This window comes from Ochotona princeps, chromosome 17 (assembly GCF_030435755.1).
Source record: "Ochotona princeps isolate mOchPri1 chromosome 17, mOchPri1.hap1, whole genome shotgun sequence".
In the NCBI taxonomy this organism is placed as follows: domain Eukaryota; kingdom Metazoa; phylum Chordata; class Mammalia; order Lagomorpha; family Ochotonidae; genus Ochotona; species Ochotona princeps.
Genome location: NC_080848.1, coordinates 38,880,952 through 38,903,905, shown reverse-complemented (window position 1 = coordinate 38,903,905; position 22,954 = coordinate 38,880,952). Strand labels below are relative to the sequence as shown.

Below are 22,954 nucleotides of genomic sequence, written 5' to 3'. Positions count from 1 at the left end.
TGTTTCCCAGAATGACTGTGTGAGGTTTTACATTCCCATTATCAATGTATAAGTAATACCACTTCTGTGCGTCGTTACCAACATTGTGTGTTGGGTTTTATTATTATTATTATTATTTTAGTGGTGTCTGTTTTTTATTTTAGTGATTTTGATGTATGGTGATACCTGTTGTTTTATTTCCCTTATGCCAATGATAATGAACACCACTTTATGGGCTTGTTTTCCATTTGAATATCCTCTTTGGTGAAATACTGGTTTGTGTCTTTCACCTATTTTATAAATGTGTTGTCTGTTTTCTTCGCATAAGAGTTCTTCATAATAGTTTAGATAACAGTCCTCTGGTAGATACATAGTTTGCAAATGTATTTTCTTTAATTTATAGCCTGCTGTTTGCTTTTTCATCCTCTTAAAAAGGTCTGTTTCAGAGCAAAAACTTCCATTTTCATGAGATGCAATATTAGTCTTTCATTTTATGCATTGTTCTTTTGCCACCAAGTCAGATTTCTTCACATAGTCCTGAGCCTTGAAAATTTCCTTATAGTCTTAGATTTTACCTCTAAGTCATTGATCTAATACAAGGTGATTTTTTTTCTATATGGTTATTCATTGACCTAGCATCATTTGCTACAAAGCCTAGCTTTCAGGCCCGGTGCCGTGGCCTAGTGGCTTAAGTCCTCACCTTGAACGTGCCAGGATCCCATGTGGGCACCGGTTCTAATCCCGGCAGCTCCACTTCCCATCCAGCTCCCTGCTTGTGGCCTGGGAAAGCAGTCAAGGACAGCCCAAAACTTTGGGACTCTGTACCCATGTGGGAGACCTGGAAGAGGTTCCTGGCTCCTGGCTTCGGATCAGCACAGTATCAGCCATTGTGCTCACTTGGGGAGTGAATCATCAGATGGAAGATCTTTCTCTCTGTCTCTCCTCCTCTCTGGATATCTGACTTTGTAATAAAAATAAATAAATCTTAAAAAAAAAAAAACAAAGCCTTGCTTTCCTTATTTTACTTATCAGAGATACGATTCTTCTCACTTCATTGTTCTTTTTCAAAATTATTTGAGCTATTCTAGATCTTTAGCCTTTCTATATAAACTTCAGAGTAAGCTTTTCTTATTTTGTCTACAAAAATCCTTCCTGTGATTTGACTAGTAACCGCATGAACCTGTTGGTTCAGTTGACATCTGTATATTGTAGAATGTCTCGATATATGAAAATGATAAATCTTGTTACCTGTATCATCAGCAATTTTTTTAGCTTAAAATCATTGAGAATATGTATTTATTTTTGGAGAGATAATGGTAAGGAGAAGAGAGAGAGAGATCTTCCATCCACTGGTTCCCTCACCAAACGTCCTTGGCTGTAGCCATAGGCCAGGGAATTCATCCTGATCTCCTGCACAGGAAGCATGGACTCAAGCACCTGAGCTGTTCCCTGCTGCCTTTTCAGATGTGGAGCACTGGGACTCTAGTTGGCACCCTAATGTGGGACACCCGTGTCACAGGTGGCAGTGGGAGACCACTGCACTACAGTTCTGACCCTTCTTTTTTTTTTCTTTGTTTATTTGAAGCACAAAGAGAAGAATCTACTGGCCTACTCCCAGAATGTCCAAAATGGGCCAAGAGGTCCCTAAACTGGGAGCCAGAAACAGACCAAATCTCCCAGATTGGGGGTGGGAGCCTAGCTAATTGAGCCATCTATTACTGCCTCCCACAGTACACTTTGGCGGGAGAATGGAGTCAGGAGCCAGAGTAGGAATTGAACCTGGTATTCTGATCCTACCCAGTGTCTTAACCACTAGGTCCATCTCTTGTGCCACATCAGCTCTTTATAATTCTCTTAGCACCGGGTTTTCTGTGTGTTTGGCTAGATCTATACCTAAATATTTAATTTTCTTTGGCCCTATGATAAATGACATTATGTCACTATAGCAAAACTTTTTGTGAAAAATTGTGGTTGGAATGGTTTGAGTTCTTTGTGCTCTCAGTAGGGGAGAAAGGAATCATTGGAGTGTGAAGTTTGAATATCAAGCCTTTGCAAACCAGCCAGGGAAGCAGTGCAGGCATGAGAACAGATAGAGCTGGACTCAAATCCCAGCTCTGGCAAGCAGTCGCTTTGTGTGCGCGGGCAAAATCACTTAACCTTTTGAGCTTGTTTCTTCAAATGCCGTCAAGGGAGCATAAGGGACAGCGATGTGACATAATAGGTTAAGCTGTCATCTGAACCACCCCCTACGCCCCCACATCCATATGAGCTCCAGTTCAAGTCCCAGCTGCTCCACTTCCCATCCAGCTTCCTGCTAATGCACCTGGGAAAGCAACAGAGTACTTAGGGCCCTGCCACTAACATAGGAGCCCCAGATGGAGTTCCAGGCTTTGGCCTAGCCTAGCTCTGAACATTGCAACCAACGGGGAATGAACCAGTAAATAGAAGATATTTTATGCCCCCCACCGCATCATCCTGTCTTTATTAACAGAGGGAGGAGAATAATAGCTCCTGTGCAAGCTTTGTGATAATACATGGAAATCCTCGTTGCCTATCATAGTTTTCAGTGTATCTTTGTATTACTTAGGTCACAGTGGAATCATGTTTAGATTTAGGATCCACAAGTGAGAGAGACAAGTGTCTGCTATCATGAATAGCAACTGTTTATTTATTTGAAAGGCACAGCAGTAGCTCCCATCTACCAGTTCACTCTCCAAAGGCTGGCCAAGTCAGGCTTGGGCCAGGCTTCTGCCAAGAGCCTGGAATTCAGTCCTGGTCTCTCACATGGGTGGTGGTGCCCAAGTACTTGAACCATCACCTGTTGTCTCCAGGAGGCATATTAACAGTAAGCTGATTTGGAAGTGGAGCCAGGACTTGAAGCTAGCAGTGTTATGGAGTGCAGGTGTCTCAAGCAGTGTCTTAAACACTGCTCCAAACACCACTTCAGCAAACATTTCTTAACCCTTCTCATCCTGGTGATTACCAAGGACGTGAAGTCTTGACATAGTTCTCGCCCTCAAGGGGCTTATAGTTTTTTGTTGGGGAAAAATTATATGTATGACTATGCCAGTACAAGCTGTTATTACTTACTGAAATCAGAATACATAGGTCAGTAGTGAATGCACCAGAGGTCTTTCTCTTCCTGGGTTTTGTTTGCCCTTTTGTGCCCTGTACATCAGAGTAGCTTCTGGGTGTTGGGCAAATGTATAGGGGTAGAAAGAGGTGTCATGTTGGGGGTAGGAATCATGTGGGAATATATAATTTTTATACTTTCCCCAGTAAACCATTGATGCTTTTTATGATGTCATGAGGGATTCCTTAATTTTGCAGCTGCTTCCTGGTTACGTCAGAGAGGAGCCTCTCACCCCACAGCCTGGAGCTGCACTCCTACAAGAATTGGAAACAAATGAAGTGCTGAATATCTAATGGCTTCCTCAGGGAGAGCCAGTTCAGGCTTCCCAGGCCTTCTCTTGCAAGGTCTTCCTCAGCGATTTCTGACCCCCTGAAGTGTCTTTGTTCTGGAATGACAGGACTGGGCCTAGAGCCAAGTAGGTGGGAGCCTGGGGATTCCCCCCTCCGCCCCTGAAGCTCCCTCTTGCAGGTGTTCTCAGGTCCCAAGCTTCTGCCCCTTCCTCAGATCTTTTTGGTGGGCTTTTACCACTTTTTACCCCAGGATTTGGAACCTGCTGAGGGTATCAGTGAGCGTTCTTGATCTGTCCTGGTAATCTCTGTCTTCCCCTTCCCTCCCTACCAGCATCACCAGCCAGCTCTTGATCTTTTTGCAGCATTTTTCACACCTTTCTCCCTCCCTCTTGTGTAAGGAAGATGTTACATTTATTTTGCATGTAAAGTTTTCTACATATAATCTCTGTTCATGAAAACAAGCTGTCTTAGCTTTCTAACTCATCTGCCTTTCTGTTTAACTCATTCCCGTTACCCACTTTGACCAGGTTGATCATCATAAGCTAATTACTATTGCTTCATGTAGAAACTTAGTGCATGTCCTTTTGCTGTCTGTTGTTCCCTGTTCTAGCAGCACAGACTGTAGTCCAGCCACATACAGAGTGTAGAGCCCTGTGTGTTCCTACCTGTGCGCTTTGTGTAGTACATACAGTCAGTCCCTCCTAGACCCACTAATCCCATCTTAGTTCACGTCTTGCAACTAAGCTTAGAAATAAATGGTCTTTTCCATGAAATCTTTTCTAACATACACTGACTGAAGTGATTTCCTTTCCCGCCAGTGACAGATAGTATCTTCCTCCTTCTTTTTTATTTTTTTCAAAATTATTTATTTTACTTGAGATGTACAGAGGAGAGAAAGAGAGAGAGCGCTCATCCACTGGTTCACTGCTCCAGTGGCTGTGATGGCCAGAGTGGGCTGACCTGAAATCAGGATCCAAGAGCTTGTTCTGGGTCTCACATGTTGGTGTGGGGACCCAAGGCTTTGGGCCATACTCCATTGCTTTCCAGGCCATGAACAGGAAGTTGGATGGCAAGTGGAACAGCCAAGGCACAAGGCAGTGCCCATATGGAATGCCAGCCCCACGGGCATAGGATTAACCTGCTTCACCACATCACTGGTTCCTCTTTCTTCCATTGTGATTATAGCATTTGCTGCCTTATGTTGAATTTGTTTCTTAGGTACATGCAATCCACTCATTTTCCTTTATTGGATTGTCATCAGGCACAGAATCACATTTGTATTTTTTTGTTTGCTTGTTAAAGATTTTTTTTTTTAATTGGAAAGGCAGATTTACAAAGAGAAACAGAAGAAGATATTCTGTCTGTTGGTTCATTTCCCAAGTGGTGGAAACAGCTGTAGCTGAGCTGATCCAAAACCAGGAGCCAGGGGCCTTTCTGGGTCTGCCATGTGGGTGCAGGGTCCCAAGGCCACAAGCAGGAACCTGGATGGAAGTGGAGCAGCCAGGACATGAACCAGCACCCAGATGGGATCCCGGCACATGCATGGAGAGGATTCAGCTTCTGAGCCACTGTGCCAGGTCCAATCCTATTTGCCTTTACATTCTCCACAGTTGGGCACCCAAATGAATGTTTCTGGAATTAGTGGGAGTTCTCACTTTCTTAAGAGATTGGGATTTCCCCCCCCCCCCCCCACATTCACTTTCAGAAGACTTCTAGAAGAGCAGTAGAATCCTGGAAAATCCAAACAAAGCAGTAGGTACAACAGTGAGGGCTAATAGGGGGAAAGCACTTTCTGTGTTCCTCTGTCATCCCTTGACTCTCCCCTGTTCAGGCATGTGTCATGGCTTGCCTCATGCCTCATCAGTATCACTCTGTTCTGCCATTGAACATGAGTAATTTGCTTGAGTATATCGATGCCTTATTTTTCTGAGTCACTCCTTCTACTCTCCAGGAAATAAAACCAGGCCCTGGGGGGCATGGGCATCTCTGTTTTCGCTCAGAGATCTGTCTGATTCCTATGTGGTGCCTCCCCCTCCTGTTCTGCAGCCAGGAGCTGCCACAGGCAGCTTTGCTTAGCAGTGGTTGAAAGATGCTCTCACTGCCCACTTCCCGTAGACAAGGAGGTTTTGGTGGGCTGCTCAGGAACGGTGCCAGCCCTGTGTCTGACTGGTGACTGACTCATGAGAAAAGCAGCCTTATGTCTGAAAGATAAGAGCCAACAAATCGCCTCCAGGTGGTGTTAGTTTAGAGGTGACTGACCGTTCATTTCCTCTCTTAGGGGAGAGCCTGTGGAGAGGAAATGGGCGAATGGATGGTCTTGCCTACATTTTTCTCCACTTGCTGGTGAAGCAGTCAGTAGAGAGTTGGTTTGCTCTGCCAGAATGGCTTGTGGGTCCCAGTGCCATTCACATCCCTTCTGCTGTTGCCAGGGTATCAGTCTCCATGTGCTGCCTGTCCCATGTCTTTCAGTTGCTACTCCCCTCATCCTCTTGCCAGTGCACAGCTGGCCGTGTGTGCCAAGGGAACTCTGCTACTTCCAGCACAGCCAGATTTTGTTGCGATCAGCCAAACACCACTTCACTAATAGTGTTTCTCCCCAAACCATCTCCCTGATAAACACTCGCTACCCTGTTTCAGGAGTGGAACAGAAGCACTAGGTCTTGAACCATTGCTTCTCGGCTAGGCTAAGAGGTCCATGCAGGTGGGCCTGCCTCCTCTCCCCTTTCCTTCCCTCCCCTTCCCTCCCCTTCTCTCAGCAGCCCTGCTGCCTCACTCCCATTTCCTGCTGGAGCATGCTTTGCCATCCTGGAGCCATCAGGCACAGCTTTGCTTTGGCAGCACCATCGCACACACACTGGTGGGAGAGGGGACGTGTTTATCACTTTTCCTGGAGATTATCTGTTTAAGCACTTCTCTGACAGTTACAATAACAAGGGCAGCGTGTTGTGTTTCCCAGCAGAAGGACACTTGCTGTTGAAAGATGTATAGCACTAATTAGAAATACATAACATCCGGCCACATGGCAGCCTTCTCCCGGCCGCTCCATTTCCTGATTTCATACAACTTTGACGACAGTTGGTTTATGTTTTCCATGAATATGCTCTCAGAAAGATGAAAAAGTATCCCTGTTACATGGGAGTTAAAAGAATATTGGACTTTGCAGGTATTTGGCCACAGAAATATTGAGATCTACAGTCACCTGCCCACATGTGGGGAGGGACAGATCCAAGTTCAGGCCTCAGGTGACTTTCTTGGTAAGAAATATTTCCGTCTGACTCCCTTAGCCAAAACCATCCCCCTAAACTTTGAGCAAGCCTGCTTTTGGAAAGAAGGGGAAAGGCCATTTCACAATGTTAATGAGTTCTTCAGCTCAGTCATGCTCCTGCTACCTGACACAAAGCCAGAGGAACCCAGGCAAATACCAAGGCAAACAATGCCTTTTCCTCTGCAACCCCATGTGGCTTGTTGGCCTGACCCAGCCCGACTTTAGGGAAGTATATGGGTATGTGTCAGACTGGGGCTGGTATCCTAGGTCTTGCCTTGAAGTGGGTGGAGCCCAGGAATGCAGCTGCTGTTTTTCCACCCACATGTGCAGCAGTGAAGACTGAAGGGAGTGGGACATTATAGCTTCTAGGTGGTGGAAGCCAGTGGGAGGCCAGGAGCATCCCTTGAAGATACCTACACCAAGCACATTTTTTTTCTGGAGGCCCTGGATCCAAGTTGCTGTTGTTGCTTGGGAACATGATGATTTTCCTTTACCCTATGGAGGGGTGCTGTGGTTGCAGAAATCATGTTTTATGTGCAGTGGATTCTTCACAATACACAGCACTGGGTCTTAACACGTGACAATGCTCATAACTGAGGCATGGAGAAAGGCAGGCCTTCCAGTTAACACAGCCAGTCAGGGTTGACCGTGACCCAAACATTCTGAGCCCTAAACAGATTATGATACCTCTGCTCTGCATCAGAGCAGAACAGCCAACTGGTTTGTACCTTACCATCAGTCTCACTCTACCTTACCCCAGACCTTTCTGCAGGAAGCTTGAGGGAAGATGCCAGAGGTGAGCAGGTGTCATTGCTCTTAAGCAGCTCTTTCCCACTGTTGAGTCTGAGTATCCCATCTGGAACTCTGAGAGGCACTCTATCCTTAGATTATTTGTCCTGAAAGTAGAAATGGGCTTTGTAGGAATCATCTCCTACCCTTCTCATGGCTACTGAGAGTGTCTTACTGTAGCCTTATGCTTTTCAAAATGCCAGACTTTTGGAACTGGGACATACACCCTCCCTCCAACTCCATTCCATCTTGCCTTGGGCATGTGGATAACTTCTGCCAAGATGCCCACTTGACAAAAGAACAAAAATGTTGACTCTGTGTCAACTTCCAGGATGTGGCCTCCACTTATTCTATCCCAGCTTCCTCTGTTCTGGATTTATTCCCTCATTCCAGGCTTTGTGGCTAATTAGAGACAGGCTGCTGGCAGTGCCTGACTGGGGTGGAACTGACAGTACTGTTGCTCCACGGGTGGAGTGGTGAGGTTGGCAACTTGCTTTGGGATGGCTTGCACATCTTTCCTGCCTTTCTATCTTTGCTTCTCTTGGTTGTTGGATGTTTCTTTTCTGTTGAACAGAGTTAGCGTCTTACCAGAAGAGGATTGAAACTAGTAAGCAATTCTAGTCACATGGATTGTTACTACATTCTTACTGCCAACCACTGTTGCAATATTAGAGGTAACATTTGGGACCAATGTGCATCTGGAAGGACAGTAGAGAAGGCACAACAGAATTGCTGCACTGATGCTGTTTGTATGTTGGAACCTTCAGAGCAGCAGTTGGTTCCTTCTTAGGCTTTTCAAAGTGCTTTGGGGGACTGGCTTTGTATACTGCAGTCACACTTGCTCCTATATTGAAGACCACTAGGAATAATTGTGGTTGTGTAACATCTCCTGGAACCACAGCTTCAGTTAGGTCGTACTGACAAGACTAGTGAGCTAGCAGAGGTCTCCCTCTTGGCTACTGAGGCTAAAACACAAGCAGGGACAGAGATCAAACATGTGGCTAATTATCCTTTTAACACTGAGAGGCTGAGAGTTCTGTGTTAAAGAGAAAATTCACAGATCAGTTGCTGCTGAGCTCGTGAGCCTGGCCCTTGCCCCCGTCTCCTGCGGGTGTTGGTTTGGCTCCTCCTCTCAGGCTGCAGACTGGGCTGCTTGTTTCTGGTTGCACTGACTCTTCAGCTCAGATGCACTGGCTATTGGGCAGGGGTTTGAGAGTGTAAGTAGCTCCCACCAAAGGCTGTCTGTCAAGAGATAGTCCCTGTCAGTGACCTGTGAAGAAACAAGCGTGCTGATATGTGGAGCCCAGTTTATTTTTTGGCTGTGGGAGTAAGAATTTATTAAAAAAAATCAAACTAACATTGACTTATTACTGACTACTGTTACATAAAATTTAATTCAGTCTGGAGTCAGGCATTGGATGCCACAGTTAGGATACCATTTTGGGGGACCCAGCATGGTGATGCAACTGGCTAATCCTTCACTCTGTGTTGCCAACATCCCATATGGGCGCCCCTTCATGTCCTGACTGTACTTCTGGTCCAGCTTTCCTGCTTACCGCCTGGGAAATCAGTGGAGGGTGGCTGCAGTACCTTGGGCCCCTGCACCCATGTGGGACACCCAGAAGCAGCTCTTAGCTGCCAGCTTCAGATCAGCTGAGCTTTAACCATTGTAGCCATTTGGGAGGTGAATCAGTGCATGGGAGATCTCTCTGTCTCTCCTCTCTCTGTAAATCTGCCTTTCTAATAGAAAAAAAAATGTCATTTGGGATGGCCATGCCCCATATCCACAGTGTCTGCGTTCCAGTCGCAGCTGCATTCCTTATTTTTACCTTCCTGCCAATGTGCATCCCGGAGGCAGCGAGGGATGGCTTCAATAGATGGGTCCTTGTTACCCACATGGGAGACCTGGGCGGAACTCCAAGCTCCTGGCTTTATCTGGCCTAGTCCTGGATGTTGCATGCATTTGGAAAATGAGCCAATGGATGGGGAATCTCTTCTCTCTGCCTTTCAGGTATATATATTTTTAAAAAAAAAAACAAGTCTGCAGGGGGCAGGCATTTGGTACAGCAGTTGGGTAGCCATTTAGTATGCATGTGTCCCATATTGGCATCCTTAGGTTTAACTCATGGCTGCACCATTGATCCAGCTTCCTACAATTATGCATCCTGAGTGACATCAGGTAATAGCTCAAGTATTTGGGTCCCTGTCACCCATGTGGGAGACCTGGCATGAATTCTGGGTCCCTAGATTTACACTGGCTTAACCCTAGTTGGTGTGGCATCTAGGGAGGGAACCAGCAGATGGAAGATTACCTGTCTCTCACCCACTCTCCTCTCCCTGCCTTTCAAATGCATGCACAAATATTCTGCAGGCCCCTTAATCCACAAGTACACAAATCTGTGGTATCTGCTCTTAAAAGAAATGAACTGTTTCTGTGAAAATAAGATGTTTGTGCTATCTGTGTTCAATTAAGAGGAAGTGAGGGTAGAATCAAAGATAAGTGATGTAAGAAGATAAGTTTTTAAATCTGCATTTTTCTGATCTTAATGCGTTGCTCCTGCGAACTGTACATTACAGAAACTGAATAAATGGATTTGGGTTTTTGTTGCCGTAGCTTTCCATTTGCAGTAGTCAGTTAAAGGCAAAGTCCCTACAGCTCCAATCCCACTTCAAGATGACTGGGCCTCAGGAAGTGCTGAGTTGCAGAGTATACAGTGATGATCCTGATACAATATTAGCGGTTACTTATCTGCCAGGCATGTTGGTGAGCATTTGACGTGCATTGTCATCCTTTACTGTACAGTCTGCCTTGGCAAGAGGGAATGTTACCACCCCATCCTAGATGAGGACAGGGAAGCAAGGTTTAGGATGCGCAGCTCGTACAGTAGGGGAGAATTGGTGCTGGCTGCGGAGACCTGACATAGTTTCCTTTCCTTTCCCAGACTGCTTCCCGGAGGAGTGCCGCTCTGTGATCCAGGAGCAGGCTGCTGCCCTGGGCTTGGCCATGTTTTCTCTGCTGGTTCGGCGCTGTACCTACTTACTTAAGGAGTCTGCCAAAGGTAAGCAGGAGGGTCCCCTGGCCCTGTCCAGGAAGCCTGACATTGCCAAGTCACTTTCCAGCATCTTCTGTCTACTGTTCATTCCTTCTCTTCCCTGTGCCTATTTCCCTGGTCCCCTCTCCTCTTGCAGCCTGGTTACATTTGAGGCCCCCATCCCTCATCCCTCTCTGTGGAGCTGTTCTCTCCTGCTTTACTCCTTGGATACTTCAAATTTTCCCTGTGCTTATGGGATGCCATGTGTTCCTACATCTTTTTGTTTTTGAAGATTTTTATTTACTTTTATTGCAAAGTCAGATATACATAGAGGAAGAGAGACAGAGAGGAAGGTCTTCTATCTGATGATTCACTCCCCAAGTGACCGCAACTGCTGGTGCTGTGCCCATCCAAAGCTGATCAGGAGCCAGGAACCTCCTCCAGGTCTCCCACATGGGTGCAGGGTCCCAAGGCTTTGAGCTGTCAACTGCTTTCCCAGGCCCTAGATGGGAAGCGGGGCCTCCGGGATTAGAATCGGTGCCCATATGGGATCCTGGAACATGCAAGTTGAGGACTGTAGCAGCTAGGCTACTGCGCCGGGCCCTGTTCCTACATCTTTAAAAAACTCAAAAACATAGTTTTCCACTTTAGTTCATAATTGATGTTTTGGTTTTCCTCCTGTCTGTGTGCTCCTCTTTGGCTGGTACCTGCTGAGCACTGAAGCATCTTAGATCTATGGTTTAGGAGACTCACTGGACTTTTAGCCCTGGGGTTGAGGCAGTATTCGATATCCTAAATGACTGCCTTTGAAATTCCAAGTCTAGTTGTAGTGGTCATCATTGTTAGGTAGAACAGAAGACCTCTTTCCAGATCAAGTGAGTTAATGAGACCCCATCATCTCTCTCTCGCTCTCTGTCTCTCTCACACACACACACACACACACACACACCTCAGCCTCATGAATGCCTCCAGTGTTGGGTTGTCCTTTTGGAAATAATTTCAAATTTATAAGACAGTTGCAAAAACAGTGTGAAGAATTCATATGTACTGTTCACCCAGAACCCCCCCATTACTAAGATTTTATTATATTGTTTTAATTCTATGTACATAACACACACGCATTTGTTAAACTTATCATTTCTTTGGAATCATTTGATTTCAATTTGTAGATATAGCAGTGCCTACTCACAAATATTTAAAAGAGACATTTTAAAATCTCTGATGGAAATCAGGATGTTGATAGAATATTATGGGTGTTACTCAGTTTTTACCAGCTATCCTAGTAACATTCTTATTACCTCAAACAACATTCTTTGCTGTTCCAGGATAAAACGAGATCGCACACTGCATGTAGATGCCCTGTCCTTTTAGTACCTCTAAAGTGGAATTGTTTCTCAACCTTTCTTTGTCCTTCATGACCTTGACATTTTTGAAGCGTATGAGCCATTTATTTTGTTGAATGACACAAAGTTTGGGTTTCTGTGCTGTCTCTTCATGAATTTTTAGCTCAGGTATGCAGTCTTGGCAGGGACTCTGGTGCCATCTTGGCACTGGACTGAAGGAAAGCTTGAACATGACCTAGAATCCAGACCAGTGACTTCAGCAGGCCCAGGTGAGGCAGATACAGTCTTCCCAAGGAGCAAACTTGGAGCACTGGTTCTTTGTTCTACTTTTCAGAATCCTCTTGTCCTTACTTGTCCCACTTCTAGACCCAGACTCAGCTTTCCCGTGAACCTGGTGTCTTTCCCTCAGAGTGTGCTAGCATCCTAGCGCCTCAGACCTCACTCAGGGCTCACAGCAAACACAGGCCCAGTTGTTGCCCTCTGTTTCCACAGCTCAGCCATCTTCTCCAGAGGATCAGGACGACCAGGATGACATCAAGGTGTCTTCCTTCGTACCAGACCTGAAGGAACTGCTTCCCAGTGTCAAAGTCTGGTCAGACTGGATGCTTGGGCATCCGGACACCTGGAATCCCCCGCCCACGTCCCTGGATCTTCCCTCACGGTGAGTCGGCCTGTCCGCTCCTTCAGTGTTGTTGGCCCCAGCCTCTCGTCTTCGTTTCCTCCTTCCTACACCCCACTGTTTCTCTGTTCCTTCTTGATGTGCATTTCGGTTTTTCCCTTGCATGTATGCCTTCCTTGTCCTTTGATGCTTTGGGTTATGTCTGTCCCCAGTTCTGTTCCTCGTCCTCTTGCACATGTACTTGCAGTAACCCCCAGCTGCCTCTAAAGTCCAGATGAGAGACATAACCTCTGGCTCGCTCTCCCTTTAGTTTTTCTTTGTGCATCTTTCATGTGATCTTAGCGTGTGAGCAGGGTGAGTGCCTGCCTCTCTTCATTCACTCATTCCTTCTCACCATGTTTGCTTCTGTCTCTTATCTCCACATAGTTCCTCAAAGCATTTGTCAGCCGGGGTATGTGAGTCTTGAAGTATGTGTGGCTGCCTGGGTGTGTCTGTATGTATATGTTTATGTATCTTTTATGGGCCTTTTCTCTTTTTTAAAAAATCATGGTAGGGACTGGTGCAATGGCTCACCTGATTAATCCTCCCCTTGCAAGTGCTGGGATACCATATGGCACTGATTCATGTCTCAGCTACTTCACTTCCCATTCAGCTCTCTGCTTGTGACCTGGGAATGCAGTCGAGGTCGGCCCAAACCTCAGGACCTTGCATCCACTGGGAAACCCAAAAGAACTTCCTGGCCTTAGATAAGCTCAGCTCTGGCTGCTACAGCCGCTTGGGGAGTGAATCAATGGACAGAAGATCGTTCTCTCTGTTTCTCCTCTTCTCTGTATATCTGGCTTTCTGATCACAATAAAATAAATCTTAAAAAAGAAAGCAAAGGCAGAGTTGCAGAGAGTGAGAGACACCACCCCTACCAGGACTGTGCCAGGCCAAAACCAGGAACTCCATCCTGTTTTCCCATGTGGGCGGCAGGGGCTTCAGGCTATGTGGAGCATCATCTTTTGCCTTCCCAGTCTTGTTAACAGGGAGCTTTATCACAAGTGGACCAGCCAGAACTTGAACTGGCACTCCAGTATAAGACCCATGTCACAGGTGGTAGCTTAACCTGCAATGCCCACCTCTTAAATTTTTTTTTTTTGAAGATAGATTTATTTGTTTGAAAGGCAGAATGAGAGAGAAGAGACCTGTGTTCCATGTACTAGTTCACTGTCTAACTGGCTACAATAGTGGAGAATGGTCTAAATTGAAGCCAGTAGCCTAGAACTCCTGGCCACATGGATAATAGATTCCCTAACACTTGGGCCATCCTCCACTGCCTTCCCAGACACATTAGCAAGGGGCTGAGTCAGAAGTAGAATATCCAAGAATCTAACCAGCACTTCGACATGGGACACTGGCATTGAAGGCAACAGCTTAGCTCACTGCTCCACCGTGCCAGCTCCCCCTTAATCGTTTTTAAGTTTACAATTCTGTTATATAAATTACATCTACAATATTGTGCAACCATGTGTAGCTGTTCCCTGTGCCTGTGTCTTTGTTTCTATCTGTGCCTGGGTTGTCTGCCTCCGGGCTTGTCTGGGTCCATTTACCTATGTGTGCCTGTGAGTCTGTGTGTCTCAGTGTCTGACTTTGAAAGTCTTGTGTGTCCTCTGGGGGGAGTTGTATAGCCGGGGGTTCTTGCTGTGTCTGCATGCGTCCATCTGTGGTCATGTGTCCTCATGTCTGTGTCTGTGCCTAGCAGTGGCACTTTATGAGTTTCATGTATCACAGACTGGTCATGTCTGTGTCTGATCATGGGTCCATGCCATTCTGTTTTCATTCATCCCCTTGGAACTGCTGTGTGCAGCTGTGTCCTGTGAGAGCGTGGGTTTCAATGTCTGCCTGCTTGGCTTGGTTGGCCTCGGCCTCCCAGACTCTGTGCCTTGCCTGCTTCTTTTGTACGCGTCTGTTATGTGTGTCTGTCTATATCAAGGGTCAGCAAACTATGACCTACAATCCTAAGAATAGTTTAAATTTTTAAATGATTGAAAAAAATTCCTAAGAACACCGTTTAATGAATTGTAACAGTAATGCAAAAGTCAAATTTCCATGTCCATTAGGGTGGTGTTGGAGCACAGCCTTGTGTATTTGTCTCTGTTGGTGCCTGCTTTCACACTTCAGCACCAGAGGTGGGGGTTGCCACAGAGACTGAATGGCTCACAGAGCCTCACATATTTAGCTCTAGTCCATTACAGAAAAGGCTTACTGACGTGGTGCCTGTTTCCATGTGCTGCCTTCTCTGTATAGGGGTCACTGGGTGCTCACATGCATGGTGGGGTCTTCATGTGTTTGCATACAGACTGCCTCTCTCATTGGTTTTGCTCACTGTCCATCCCTTTCTCATTTTCTTCTTATCTCCACCTCTCTCGGTGTATTTGCCTTGCTTTGCTTTCTCCTTCCATGTTTCTTTTCTCCTTCTCTTCCTTTACTCCACCCCCCCCCCCCCCCGACTCTGCATTGTGTGCTGTCACTGGTTCTGGGTTGAGTGTAAGTGTATATTTCAGGTCAGTCAGCATTCCTCTTCTGTGCTCTCGGGAGGGCCCAGAGGAGGAGTGAATATAGGAGGATAAGAGGAGGGATTGTGGCTGTACCGGTGACACCTCTGTGGAATGGATTGGGGAACAACCATGTGACTGAATCCATAGGTAAACCACAGAGGGGAGGCAGCAACAGTTGATTTTTCTGTGTGGATGTGTGTGGGCTGACCCACCCCCACCCTCCAATTAGATTTTTTCCCCTTGTTTCTCACCCTAACAATCACCTTTGAAGTGTTAATTCTACTGTCCCCATCTCCCCCACCCCCAGCTCTGGTTCTATAACTGAATAGATAATATTCATGGCATGGTGTAGTTCTCTGCATCCTTACCTCTGTTCTCCTAGATTTCCAAAATACACCCCACGTGAATCAGGGTTGCCCTGAGCTGGGCAGCTAGGGGCCACCAAAAGAAAGTGACAGAGATGCTGGTAGGGGTCATGTTTCCCAGCAGTGGAAACAGTCTGGACTTGAAAGAAAATGCCAAAAAGGGACTCAGCTCTCCCAAGTGTCCAAGCCACGGTCTCTGAGCATGAGCAGGGCTTGTTAATCCTTCCTCCCTTCGCCTAAGGGATGAGGCAGCAGACCTCTGTCCCTGGGCCTTCTCTGGGTCACCTCACCTCACAACCACAGGTCCCTTAGATACAGTCCACTCAGTCTCCATTCACCCATAGCCTGAGCTGTCAGGTCTGTTAACTCTCTGCTGCCACATGTCTCCCTTCATCCCTCCTCCCTCCCATTCCCTTGGCTTTTATTTGGCTGAGGAAATGGAAAGCTCACACAGGAAGTACTGGGCTTCATATGCTTGAGGTGCTGAGTCTGTTTTCCCTTTGGATGCTGCAGCAAATGGCCCGTTGCCGGCTCTGCGAGCCGCTGCCCATCTTTGGGCAAGGACTCAATCTGCAGCTGGGCACGTGGGCTAAGCTACGGTCATCCCCAGCTGGATTTCACATCCTGGGCTACAGAGAGGTTGCAGGGTGGAAGAGGGGTACTGTGTAAGGGAAGAGGGAGGGGTTTGGGGTTGGGAAACGTGAATCATATTTGCTTAGCCTTTTCAGACTTTTCTTCACAGGGAGAGCGAAATGTATTGAATCTAATTTCCCAGTAAAGAAGTTCCTGTAGCTGTGAGCACCACTTTGTGTGTTCTGACTTCAGTCTGGGCTCCGGATGTCAGCATAATCAAGGATAAAATACCTCTGTGCTCTTTCTGTCATCTTATCTGTAACTGGTCATGTTTAAAGTGCACACTTAAGCATAAAGGAAGGCTTGCTGTCTTGGAGCCCAACTGGATGATATAGTTGTTCAAGGAATGATGTCAAAGTTCAACAGAGCAAACCTGTCCTGGCTGCCACTTAGCACCTCTCTGTTGCATGCTTTCCATGGTTTTTGCCTGCATTTGTCCTCCTTCACCCCTGAGATAAGGTGGCCAGGTTTGCTTCTCCTCCAGAAAGCCCACTCCCAAATGGTCACTCTGACATGCTGGACCTTTATTTCCTCCTGCTCCCTATGTCCCCTCCCAGTCTCTCTTTGGTACCCTTTGCTTATGCAGCATCCTCCACTCTCCTGAGGATTTCAAAACTTGTGATTAATGACGTTTATTTTCTCCTCTTTGCCCACATGACTCTGCTTCCTGTTCATGTGGAACACCTAGGATGATGGTGAATGAGCAGCACTGTGAGAATGCTTCAGGCAGTTACGGGACCCTTTGTGCCTTCTGTCAAAATGGCACTTAGTAGACCTGTGAGTCAGACCCAGCGTGTCACCTGTTAGAGGTTGTAATAGGGGGGCTTCTATCCCAGGAGATTTTTGGTGTAGAGGATTATAGATTGGTGTAAAAAGTGGCCTTTCCCACTATAAAACAGTACAAAGTTTTTTGGTCTGTTTAGAAGAGACCACCAACTTCAGAGAACCATCTACCTACCCCATGTGTTAGCATGGTTTCAGCACACTTTCGTAACTTTTGTACTAGGCCTGTTGTGAGTGTGAGGAAAGGTGTATATGTCAGCTGATGGAGAGGAGCAGAGCTGCAAACTTCCAGGAGCATAAGCACAGGGGCCCCTGGCATCCCAGGACCTGTGGCAAGGCCAGGGCAGTGCTACGACTCACCTTACTTCACAGTCTCTGCTGCAGCCAAATCTTCCCTCATCTTGATCTCTAGTTCTCAGTAAGTGAAAGAGGGGACTTTGAGAACATCCAAACCTAGCCCAGCTGTGGCAGTTGGTTTATTGCTTTCAGCTGGTACTTGAACCCAGGTCCTGGTCTTGGAGGCTTTCCCAGCTTTAATCCCCAGAGCTTTCTCTGCAGCTGTATGACACTGCGCTGACCCCGAATGAGGATAGGAAAATAGAATCAGTGCCAAGCCAGAGTCTCTTTTTCATTTGGAGTCTGGCTGTCTGCCCATGACCAGGGTTACATAATGGGAAACATAGCTGGGGCCCTGGAGAGCCCGCGTTTCACCAGGCTGCCCAGACCTTCGCATTCTGATGCTATATATCTTCCTAATTGTAGTTCGGATGCATTTATCACACTGTTGGATTGGAGTACTGTTAAAAAAAAAAAAACAACTCAGAATTTCTGGACTTGCTGTTTTTTCATGGTTTGTCTTATATACTCTGCAGAGCACACTGGATAAGACTTGTAGGGAGCCCTCTGAAGTACTGTCCTATGGCGAGACTAGGGATACAAGGGAGTGTGTAGTTAGCCGGTTTCCTCAGGGAGCCTACAGTGCTGAACCTATAGTTGGGATAGAAATTTTAAGTTAAAAAAAAATAGCTAGTTCACTCAGTCTCATAGGGCAGTTCTGAAATAAGAACTAATCCCAAGTCTAATCGGCACCCCTTCAAGGACACTTAATACGTCTTCCCAAAAGGGCATTTTAGGAGGTCACTAAGTAATAGTCCATCAGCACTTCCCTGAAGGAAGTGGTAGTGATTGTGGGAAGCCCCTTTGCTACCCTGGCTCCCCACCCAGTCTCCCTGGCTCCGGGTTGGGGCGTCAGCACTACAGCCTGGCACCAAGGGGTTCCTCTTCCTCCAAGTGCTGAGTGTGGGGCACACGTGATCTCTCCCACGGCAGAAACTTCCATCCCCTCCCTACTCCTCCCATAGGGTTCCCTGTGAGAGGAAGGGGTGTTGGCCTAAGGCTCCCGTCTGACCCCGGCAGGGTACAGCAGCTGACCCCAGGGAGAGTACTTTCCAGCTCTGGGCTGAGGTTATTTGGGTCCAGTATGTACTAAACTAAGAAGACGTGTTGGAGTGGTTACAGCTGAAAGTTTGGAGAGGCAGGAACCGTGAGAATCAGCACCAGGGAGGCTGCCGAGGGCTCCAGTCTTGCAGTGGAGATGTCAAGATCCCCTAGGGGCTGCTCATTCCCAAACACAGAGTGCTGATGGGTTTAACACACCATGATGATGTGACAGAGGCTGTGCACAAGTGTGTGGCTTGGAAGAACTGCAATCAAATAAAGCTCTGACCTAGATAGAGATTGAGGGCTGAGGGGGTACTGTAGAGGTGGTCTGGTACTTAAGAAATCCTGGTAGGTTACCATGACCTGCTGGGCCATAAGGTCCCAGCTACACAGTTTAGAATGTGAAGTCCATGTTCTTGGAATAATACAGGATGACCAAGCTTCAGAATATGATTATTGGACAAAACTGATTTAGAGTTGAGGACTCTCCAAAGACCAGATCTGATCTGTTTGTATACACTGGAAGGGTAGAAGGGCTCATCTTCAACGATGTCCTAACATTTTTAGGGTCACCCAATAAGCGTCTCTTGTTCTTGGAGAACAGTCTCTTATTGCCCTTGTCTTCTAGAATAGAGAGACCTGATATTTTTGTCTCTTTCCTGTATCATGATGGCATCTGAAAGACAGTGTTTCTATTTCCTAAATCTCACTACCTCATCCCAGGGCATGTTGAACTACCTACCACTTTGGTACCAGAACCAGATCCTCGGCCCACGGTAAGCAGTAGCATGACATTGTGGCTTTCCAGGGGGCCTGCTAAGCCATTTTTAAAGCTCAGGTATTTTGGATTCAGTAACCTTTGTGCTGTGATTGGCTCACCTCCTGCAGTTTTCTCCAGTTGCCTGAGAAAGCCATCAGGGCAATGATGATCTTACTTGACCCTTTTTAAAACCAGATATAGTGTGTCCAGAAGACTTTCCTTTGTCTTTTTCTTGTGGCCGTTTGTCTTTCACCTTTGAGGCTGTGTTCCATGAACCTTTCTCCTTTTCAGCTTCCTTGTGCCCAGAATCTGTGCCATCTTGGCTGTATTTCCACATCTCCTCACCCCAGGAACCAGAAGACTCCAAGTCCTTTCCCATCTGTACTACCTCTCTGATCATCTATAGCTCTGAAACACAATGCAGGGCTTCTTCTCACTCAACTCTTTCCGGGTTTGTTCTGCAGCTGTGGAGTTTGAATGTTAGTGTTTAAACAAGCTGGTATTACACAGGAAATGGCCACCTCCACAGGCCCCTGCAGGCTTGTAACATGGGGTCATTGTACTTGATATTAATCACCAGTCAGGCTGTTCCTCCAGTGAAAATATGAAGGAGTGAGCCCTCAGTCCTCCTTGTATTTCCCAGAAAGATGGACTGAGTCCTGATCAAGCCTTAGCACTTAGCTCCTTCCAGACTCTATCCTTCCCTCAGTCCTACCCCAGTTGGGGTTTTTAGGAGAGTCCCACCTGACCTGTTCCCTGTAGAGCTGGCAGTTCTGCCTTTCTTTCTGAGTTCCAGACGATGAAGTAGATTGGTGGGATATAATATGCCTCACATACCTCACACCTTAATCTTCGGAGCATGGAGCATGCTGTAGTTGGGTAACATCTCCTATGAGAAAGCTCAACTCAGAAACACAGAAACCCACTGGCCCTCCTGGGAGTATGGCTTCTCAGTTCTCTGGATTGAAGCTGCTTTTCTAATGCTGTTTGCAGAACTAACCCCAGCCTGAAGGGTTAATCTGATTCCCCAAGTCAATATCCCCCAAACAACCAGGCAAGAGTGTGTGTTGGTTCATTTCTGTGAAATGTGTTTCCCCAGTCACCTGGGCTGGCCTGGGCTGCATTGTATCGGCCAGCAGCTGCACTGCACTCAAACTGACAGCTACATTAAACCTTGGAATTCTGAGGCAATAAAAAGTAAATTAACTCTTATTTTTTTCCTTTCCTGGTGGAGTCAGTGAATGCATGTCTGTAGGGAAGGGAGAGAGCCTGGGTTCTGAGTGCATAACTCTCACCCCTCACTGCCGGCCTGTCCTGAGCTAGGACCTGGTATTCAGACTCCAGCCAGGGGTCTGCTCTCCTGGTGTGTGGTGTGTTCTGTGGGGTTGGGCCGGTGGGTCGCCCTGCAACTGCTGATCCCTGCTCACTAATCACATCACAGCTGTTGAGAGACTCCCTTGCCACCTTTCTGGGAGCCATAAACGGGCTCATTGGACAGTTTCATATTCTCTGGCTGCTTTGTGTCCGCTTGGTGAAGGCTTCACCCTAACTTTAATGGGATTTCTTGGGCTCTAGGAGTTTCCTCCAAGTTCAGATTGAACTGGAACAAGCTGGAGGACTTGCATGAGCCCACAGCACTCTGGAGGATCCATTTAGAATCAGAGCTCGTTTGAGGTCAGAAAATCCTGTAGGAAGTCCTGTCCAAAGCTCATCCACAAGACTGGGAGTTGTTTAAAGCTCCTTGTAGCCATCCATGTTTGACTTTGGACTCTGGCCTAAGCCAATCTTGAGTCCTTCAGGGTCCAAGGGCCGCTAAGAGGTGAAGGTTAGGGGGTGCTCCTCATTGGGATAAGGAACTGAAGCAGGAAAAAGCTAAGCTTTTCTGCTTCCATTCAGACAGGAAATACTGTATTCACCCATGGGACCAACTTCCCAGCCGGGGCCTGGTGGGAGTAAGCTGCGGTGCTGATGCCTGGTTTCCAGGAATCTACTACCTCTTCCTTCTTCGTCGTCGTTTTTGTCTTTTTCTTTTTTTTTTTTTAAGGTTTATTTTATATTTATTTTAAAGGCAGAGTTATAGAAAGAGAAGAAACAGACAAAGTGGTCTTCCATCCTCTGCTGGTTCACTCCCCAGATGGCCTCAGTGGCTGGAACTGGGCCTTTCCAAAGTCAGGAGCTTCTTCCAAGTCTCCCATGTGCATGCAAGGGCACAATGACTTGGACCCTCCTCTGCTGCCTTCCCAGAGCATTAGAAGAGAGCTGGATCAGAAATGAAACCACTGGGACTTGAACTGGCACCCATATGGGATGCTGGTGCCACAGGCAGAGGCTCTGCCTGCTACAGTGCTGGCCTGTCACCTCTCTCAGAAATATTTTGACTTTTCGGTTCAAAAGCATCACCTAATTTTTGCAGAACACTTCTTTCTTTTAGTGTTAGTTTCTTGACACTCTCCACTGCCTTGTAGGGCTGTGCGTGATCTGTGGCTATTCACATAGTCGTATTCTTGTCTGTGGTATCCAGTGAGAGGAGATAATAGTGATGGGAAATATGAACAAGCTTGGGTGATCCCTCTGGGACCCAAGAAGAAAACACCTGCTCAGAATCAAGAGTTCAAATATGTGATCACTTTGAACTGACCGGGGCAGAAACGGTCTTTCATCAAAGTATGTTGTGTATTCCCTTCATTCTGCTCAGTCTAGCTTGGCCCTTGGACCACTTTTATTTATATTTCTGAATTAGGGACTCAGGGCACTTCCTATGTCTTTTGGCATCAGCTCCTGGCTTACAAATCAGTTTTGAAGTAGGAACTCTGATCCACCTTATTTTTGCAGTGAGTCTTAAGGTTTTGGTACAAGGTGGGTGGCACTGGGCAATAGGCAGATGTGGGCAGGGGTCCCTGGTGGTGGCCAGCAATTTCTGGGAGGAGTCAGTTTTGGTTTATCTGAGCCCTAGGGGACAGGAGAGCTTGGTAATGAGAACCACATGGTACCACATATTTCTTCTTGGATCCAAAATGGTAGGGGTGGGAGGATGAGAGAGAGATGTGGGGCCTCCCATTGTGCCAGCCATGGGTAATTTTCTGCTGCTTCTCTGACCAGGGATGCTGCTGTCTCACCCCGCCCGGTCACTGTACCCCTCCATCTTCCTCCCCTCGGCACCCTCCCACCAATCTATGTCCTCTAGCAGCCTTGACCTGCGCTACACCAACCAGGGCCCTCAAGCCAAGAATTCAGCTGGGAGACTTTTCACCTTCTTCCTTCTCACTGTCGTCTTTCCTGTTTATTTTCCAAATTGCTGCTCTGCAACCGAGCAATGCCTGTTGGCCAGAGCTCACCAGCGCTGTGGGATCAGACTCAGGCAATGGGCTCAAGTGGCCAGCAGGGCACTGGGGGAGGAAGTGGGGAACTGGAAGAGCCTCCCTGTTCGTCTCCCATGGGCAGCGCTAACCTCGGAGGCGGCCCTGAGCAGCCCTATCACATCCGGTGCTTGTCTCTGCAGCCGGGACCGGAGGATAAACTATCAGAGCTGTGGGGCAGAGCATCATTCCTCTTATTATTTTCTTCTCTACAGATGGGGTCGTGGAAAGTTCAGTTCCTTTTAACCCTCGAAGTTCTGTTTATTCTACAGCTGGTAGCCTGAATGCCGCGTTTCCCATTACATCACAAAGGGGCTCAGGCAAATCTCTGCACAGAAACGTGTTGCAACTGTTTATTTTTTTCCATATTTAAACATTTCTGACAGCCAAACCCGGCTGAGCCAAAAGATGGAGCTTTGTGAATGAGTCTGGTTGTCGGTGTCTGTGCAGAGAGCAGCTTTGGAAAACTCGTGTCCCCCCCACTGTGATCCTTCCCAAACGTGTTCTTTCTCCTGGGCGAATCCTGGGAAGCAGGTTCCTCCTGCAGTACACGTGTGTTGATTATGTGCCGCTGTGTGATTAATGGAGCCGTGTTCCGCCTGGTTCCCAGGACACTCTTGAAATCAA

At 47.0% G+C, this 22,954-nt stretch overlaps 1 protein-coding gene across 1 annotated transcript in view; it reads left to right on the top strand.

The window, feature by feature from the left end:
• The window catches only part of SMG6 (SMG6 nonsense mediated mRNA decay factor), a 241,730-nt gene that overhangs the window by 102,273 nt on the left and 116,503 nt on the right, over nt 1-22,954 (top strand). Inside the window, exons 11-12 of the mRNA XM_004593965.4 lie at nt 10,399-10,515; nt 12,324-12,492. Of these exons, the coding sequence (XP_004594022.2) occupies nt 10,399-10,515; nt 12,324-12,492 (286 nt within the window). The remainder of the gene's footprint in view (nt 1-10,398; nt 10,516-12,323; nt 12,493-22,954) is intronic.